This window comes from Vigna unguiculata, chromosome 7 (genome assembly GCF_004118075.2).
Source record: "Vigna unguiculata cultivar IT97K-499-35 chromosome 7, ASM411807v1, whole genome shotgun sequence".
NCBI lineage: Eukaryota > Viridiplantae > Streptophyta > Magnoliopsida > Fabales > Fabaceae > Vigna > Vigna unguiculata.
In genome coordinates, this window is record NC_040285.1 from 40,455,064 (window position 1) to 40,462,344 (window position 7,281).

The 7,281-nt window shown below is 37.3% G+C and overlaps 1 protein-coding gene across 1 annotated transcript; it reads left to right on the forward strand.

Annotated features, from left to right (window-relative positions):
* The first annotated feature begins 1,194 nt into the window (after positions 1 to 1,194).
* On the forward strand, positions 1,195 to 7,281 carry LOC114191001 (2-isopropylmalate synthase 2, chloroplastic-like). The gene is made up of 12 exons (XM_028080116.1): positions 1,195 to 2,041; positions 2,345 to 2,558; positions 2,647 to 2,727; positions 2,835 to 2,924; positions 3,016 to 3,102; positions 4,128 to 4,228; positions 5,528 to 5,561; positions 5,635 to 5,709; positions 5,955 to 6,038; positions 6,116 to 6,250; positions 6,492 to 6,646; positions 6,730 to 7,281. Exons 1-12 carry the CDS (start codon positions 1,365 to 1,367, stop codon positions 6,860 to 6,862), a joined length of 1,866 nt encoding a protein of 621 aa, XP_027935917.1. The 5' UTR covers positions 1,195 to 1,364; the 3' UTR covers positions 6,863 to 7,281.

Consider the following 7,281-nt stretch of genomic DNA (forward strand, 5'->3'; position numbering starts at 1 on the left):
CACCACATGTTCTGCTTTTCTTTTGTAATGATATTTGTGTGGTAGATCGGTTAAATGATTTAACAAAAGTAATGGTTGTTTATTTATTTTTTTAGAAAAAAGTTTCGCTTTTATTTAAAAGAATTCCCCATTTACTAAAAGTATAATCACCTTCTCGAAACCATTTAATATACGTCGATTGCTTGATGTATATCCAAATAAATGATAATCAAGAACGTCTAAGAATAGTCAGACTATTAAACAGGAAAAGTAAACCAATAATTAAAATCATAATTTTAGTCGTAAAATCATTCTATCTTGTCATTTTGTATATATTCTTATTTTAAATTCCATACATGATCATGACAAAAATAAAATTGCGTGGATAGTTAAATAAAATAAACTATGAAATCGTGTGGATTATTATTTTTTGGAATAATGAGTCCCATCAAACCATTAAAAAAGCTCATAAGCATACAATTTTAGAGCCATTGATTGAGGGGTGAGTGACTGAGAGAACTTGTGCTGTCTATTCAAAAAAACTAAACTCATAAAAATATTTTAAAAAAAAATTAATAGTAAAAAAGCTTAGGGATTAGTTAAAAAAAGTGAAAAAAAAAGGTTTTGTAGTTGAGGATCTCAATATATGACTTTTTTTTAATATTTTCACCATTCATGACATAGTAGCTGGAATTGATTTATCAAGGTGTATTTTTTTTCTTTAAATTCCTTTGAAAAATTTATTACTAGTCGATTTCTCATTGAAGTTTTTTTAAAAGTTTATTTATTTATTTTTCATTTTTATTTCAAAACAACAATTAATTTGTTAAATAATTTTGTAGGTTTTGGGTCACATAAAATGGATAAAAAATAATCATGAAATGTTAGGAACATGTCAATCCTTACACTATGTGTCACAAAAAGGAGGAACGTATCATATCATATCCCATTACAAAATCCAACTATCCATCTTTTACTAATTAATTTGGACAAAAGTAATATCGAAGTGTTAAGATTTTTGTCAGAATTTATCGCATTACAAAATCAATAATGAAAATTGAATCTAACAATATCCTTCTATAGAAGTATTTAGTTGAAATAAAAAAATAAAAACATATATAAAATGCAATCCAAGTTACCGTGGTCCGTACGAATTCTGTATTTTATAATTTTTTATTTTACGCAGTAGCACGAGTGACAAAAATTTCGGTTTATTGGTTCCACGTCACTGCCGCTATCTAAAACCAGTAAGAGGTGACTAAGCAGAAAAGGAAAAGCGCCGCCACGAAATCACTATATCTCCGAGCTCCCACCGCGGTGTTTGCACCACTCAACTCAATATTCCAGAATATTCAAATCTCTCTTTCTATTGCTAGGGTTTATCCATGGCGACCGTTATTCGAAACCCTCTCTTCATTCCCTCCTCCTCTCACCACCACAATCTCAACCGCAATAACAGCTCCGTATTGCTCACCCTCCGTTTCCCTCACACTTCATTAAGACACAATTCTCTGCAATTCAAATCCCGATTCGCCGTTTCCTGCTCCCAATCGGAACCTTCTTCCCGGCGGCGTCCTCCGTACATCCCCAACCGCATTCCGGACCCTTCATATGTGCGCATTTTCGACACCACTCTCCGTGACGGCGAGCAGTCACCGGGAGCCTCCATGACCTCCAAGGAGAAGCTCGACGTGGCGCGCCAGCTCGCCAAACTCGGCGTCGATATCATCGAGGCCGGCTTCCCCGCCGCCTCCAAGGACGACTTCGAGGCCGTCAAGATGATCGCGCAAGAGGTTGGAAACGCCGTCGACGACGATGGTTATGTTCCAGTCATTTGCGGTCTCTCGCGCTGCAACGAGAACGACATTCGAAGAGCCTGGGATGCCGTTAAGTATGCCAAGAGGCCCAGGGTTCACACCTTCATCGCCACCAGCGCCATTCACATGGAGTACAAGCTCAGAATGTCCAAAGAGAAGGTCATCGACACTGCTCGCAATATGGTCAAGTTCGCTCGCAGTCTGGGCTGTGAAGACGTTGAGTTCAGTCCTGAAGATGCCGGAAGGTTAGCATTAAAATAAACACTGTTACTGTCACTGTTTTACTAATTCTTGATCGTCATTGTTTTAAAATAAGGTCCGCGATGAGGTCAAATTGACAAGCTTTTTGGAGAACGCAATTTCCTGCAAAATCAAGGATACTGCAGTTTAAATAATTACTTGGTGGTCACTTTAGCAGAAATTGTCCCCTGTTTCCCACAATATGATTTAAAACCTTGTGTTTAATGCTGTGAATTGTTCATTGATCAACAGTCTCACTTTCTACACTGAGTGTTTTTTTTTTTTTTTGTGTTTGTACTGCTTATCAGGTCGGACAGGGAATTTCTTTACGAAATTCTCGGAGAAGTTATTAAGGCTGGCGCGACAACGCTTAACATACCTGACACTGTTGGTATAAACTTGCCGAGTGAATTTGGAAGGTTGATTGCTGATATTAAAGCTAATACTCCTGGAATTGAAAATGTTATAATTTCCACCCACTGCCAGAATGATCTTGGACTTTCTACTGCAAATACCATCGAGGTATGTTCATAGTAGTTGTTAAGTCTTTAACATTGCATGGAACGAGAGTGAATTCTGAGTTTGTGTGCTCTCGGATGCTTGCTTTCAGGGTGCACGTGCTGGTGCAAGGCAACTGGAAGTGACGATTAATGGGATTGGCGAAAGGGCTGGAAATGCCTCCTTAGAAGAGGTGAGGGTCCAATTATTGTTTTCCAGTTGATGTATGTAACATATGTTACCGGAGCATGATCATTTGATGTTTCTGAGCTACTAAACTTGTTTATTACTGTTTTGAAGGTTGTGATGGCACTGAGATGCGGAGCACATGTCACTGGCAATCTCCACACTGGAATTAATACCAAGCACATCTTTCTGACGAGCAAGATGGTTTAATATCTGAAAATGTTCTCTCTGTTATTTCTTCTCCCCTTTAAAGACCTTTATTGACTGTTCCATTTATCATGACCTTTTCCTATAGGTCGAAGAGTACACTGGTTTGCAGTTACAGCCACACAAGGCTCTTGTGGGAGCTAATGCCTTCGCCCATGAAAGTGGCATACATCAGGTTGGTTATCCTAAATACATATATCCATGTATATCTATGTAATAGGAGTTAGACCTTGGTACTTACCATTGTATGACAGTTTATCCTCATCAACATCAAAACACTTGTGTGCATCCATCCATGATGCGTCAATAGGTAAACCAATACTTTCCTTTTTCGGTTATCCATTCTTCATCTGATTCAGTGACATACAAGCATATGGGATCATGTCTCCCCCTTCTCTTCTCTATTCTTTTTGCCTCATCTCAACTTGAAGATTATATTTAACATACCCAAGTTCATTTAATCTTTGTTACCTTTGAGGACAAAGGATGAAGGGAGGAGACTTCAATAGAGGAAACTTATGCCGCAGAACCATGGCCAGAATCGAATAGATTAGTGGAGAAATGTGATGAACACAAATTCGAAAAACACTGATAGTAGAACCAGGTCTCATAGGAAGGTGAAACAAAGAATGCCAACCGGCTGTACGAAATAGGTGATTGTCTCAGATGTGGAGTCATGTTCGGTCCAAAGGGGGAAATCACCACTTTCCCCCTCTTTTTACTTAACCATTAGAACGAAAAAGTTTTCTTTTTGGTTTCAAAACTGGGTGAAGTAACTTGACCCACTGTTGTCCATAAAATAGCGTCATGTTGGACATTGTGTGATTCTAAGTACACCGGAATTAACATTTAACTTGACAATTTCCTTCACAGTAAGTTACAGCCAAACCTCATTCTTTTTGTTTTCCTGGATGCAGCACCTTTCTTCTGTCTGTTTTTGGTGCCAGTGCATTTTACTTTTGGCTGAGTTCCAAAAAGTTAACTATAGATGCCATATGAAAGGAGAATAATTACTTTAGTTATTCAAACCAATACCATATGCAGAACAAAACCACTTTAGTGTTCTCTCTGTTTGTAGCAAATATTTTTAAATCTGGTTCCTTACTTGCAAGCATACCTGTTATTTCTTTGGTGACTTTGCCATAAGCCCTCATCAAAGCTGTCCTTTGATGTAGCCCTTTCTCTTGAAAATTGTTGTAGGATGGAATGCTAAAACACAAAGGTACATATGAAATTATATCCCCTGAGGACATTGGGCTTGAAAGAACCAACGAAGCTGGTATTGTATTGGGGAAGCTCAGGTATGCAATTTTGTTTTCTCTGGAACACATATCTGCCTGGATATTATCCACCCTGCTAATCCCTATTTTCTTTTGAAGTTTTTGTAGAACTTAGCTGTTCCTAAGTATTATTTTTATATGTTCAATTACAATATTTATTGTCAGCATGACATGATGAAACAAGTTGCAGTGATAGTTTAGTTTATCCTTCTATACAGCTGCTACATTAAGCATGGTTTTACTATTTTGGCATCTTTTGTTTATCACCATTCTTTTGAGTTGGCTTAATGTGAGTATTCACTGCCAAACAAAATGTGAACTGAACTATTTATGCCTGGAGCTGTGAGAATCCCATGTTCATGGGAATGCTGGTCATCTTTGATGTTGATCTAAATTTCAAAATATTACACCATGTTCTTCAACATTGCAAAACCCTTTAGTATCTTCCCACTTATTGGGGTTTGAGAATGTTCCTCACACCATCTTAAAAAAAAAATAATTGTATAGAGTGAACAGCCAACATGCATGAGGTAGAAACACAGAAAGCCTATAGACACATTGTGAAGTGTCTTTTTATTATCATCATAATTATAATTATATTCATACATTTGGAACATGTTCCTTGTCAGATACAACATGGCTTACAAAACGTTGGTCTGGAAGTTGCCTTGCTGATGGTATAAAATTTTGAATTCTCTTATCTTAACATGAGAAAACATTAGGGCTCTAGCTTTCTGTACCCATCCAAGTCCTCATGGTGCAATCATACTAGTTATATTTGAGTTGATGCATGAGAAGTTGTCGGACTTTGAAATGATGAATTCTGGAAGCAATGATGATTCTATGGCTGTTTATTTTTGATACTCAGAAGCATCATACTTGTTTGTCATGTCTGTTCCATGCCTGTGGTTGACCTTCAGGAATTTTAAGTTTTTGGCACTTGACAGCTGTGGAGGACTGAGTTATATACTTCCGGTGCATGAATTCTGAAACTTACTATAAGATGCACATAGTATTAGATGTCACTGTAGGCTATGGTAAAGCCAGATCAACTTTAATCTATAAAACATTTCAAAAAGACTTGCATTATTTGGTGTTTTGTCTGACATTTAGGGTATTTAGCATCTAATAATGGAACTTATATGTAGCCTAATAGTTAATAGTTCATATACTGTATCTTTTCAGATGTATTTCAAAAGACATGCCTCTTTATTTTTAGTTTGTTGCATTGTAGGCTCTCTCTTGTTACCTTGTGCAATCAATTTGTCTGCTCTTTTATCTTCTCTTCATAACGACCAATTTTATTACCTTTTTTTGCAGTGGACGCCATGCTTTGAGAAAGCGACTTGAAGAGGTATGCAAATATTTATTTGGGTTGAAATGTTGATTTTCCCCCCTGGGTTTTGAGTTATTCTCTGCTTTTTCAGCTTGGTTATGAACTTAATGACGACCAAATTCAAACTTTATTTTGGCGTTTTAAAGGAGTGGCTGAGCAAAAAAAGGTAAATTAGAGAGAATGATTTTCTTTCCCTTTTTAGTGTTACTGATGGTGCTATGTATCAGGCTATTGTGGGCCGAGTGAATGGTTGTCTTTTGGTATGTAATGTTTGATGTCAAGAAATTAATTTGGTCAGAGATAAATAAACTTAGTGTCTCTTTTCTGTATGGAATCAAAATTTTGGGATCTTATAATGGGTTTTGTATCTGATGGATGGATGGTGATGAACGTGCTTTTATTTTGTATCAGAGGGTTACTGATGCTGACCTCAGAGCACTGGTATCAGATGAAGTTTTTCAAGCAGAGCCTGTCTGGAAACTTGGTGATATACAGGTAAATTGATATAATTTGATATAATGCCATGGAAACAATAGAACAAACATAAGCTAATTAATATCTATCTGGTGCAGGTGACTTGTGGAACACTTGGTCTTTCGACATCAACCGTCAAACTTTTGAGCAGTGATGGTAGAACGCATGTTGCATGTTCTGTTGGTACAGGACCAGTGGATTCGGCTTACAAGGCTATCGATCTGATTGTGAAGGTTTGGAATTGTATATTTTCATTGTTGTTTGTTAGGTTACTGAGTTTGGACACGTTGAATCACATCAATAATATTTTTGGTTTATTATTGCCAAAAAACCTGTGATTCTAGTCACCATAGCCAAGTATTTCAAATCTTAGATGCTTCCTGATTTTCCTTGCTCTTTAAGTTGAGTTATACTAGAATTGTTATCACGATTGGTATGATGGAGAATCCGGTGCTCTTAATTTTTATTTTTCAGGAGCCGGTAACGCTTCTGGAGTACTCTATGAATGCAGTCACTGAAGGCATTGATGCAATTGCCACTACCCGGGTTGTAATTCGTGCTGAGAGTGAAACAAGTACCACCACCACTACTAGTGCTTTAACTGGACAGACTGTTCTTCGAACATTTAGGTATGATGAATTCTAAAGTGGATTACATCGGTGTATCTAGACCTTTCTAACGATCCATGGACATGACATTTCTCTTTTTATAGTGGGAGTGGAGCGGGAATGGATGTTGTTGTTTCGAGTGTCAAGGCCTACATTGCTGCAATAAACAAGATGTTGGGTTTCAAAGAAACATATCCATCTGCCGAAAAAATCCCAATTCCTTCACTGAAGATCTAAGAATATGTGCTGCTGCTTTCATAACAGCTGTTTTTGTTCAACCACGAAGAGGAAGTCAAAGTGGTGGCAGCTTGTAAGTCTCCATATTAAGGTGCTGTGGCTGTAATTAAACCTGAATATGTTTGCAGTAAGTAGATTATTGGTTCACCCAAGTAGCCTTAGCAAAGAATGTAACTTTAGGCCGTTTTAAATATTTACGCACCCGGGATTCTTACTCTCATCATATTTCATGTTTTAGGGTGCTATTTATCTGAAATTATGTGCTTTGAGATTTGGAGTGTCCCCGTTTGTTTCAGATTGAAGACATCTTATGGTTTCGTCTTGTGGCTGTAATAAAGTGCAATGCCACCTTTTTTTGTTGAACAATGTAACCAAAAGTTTCGAAGCGGATGGCTGTAAATTTGTTTTGAAATCTCAAA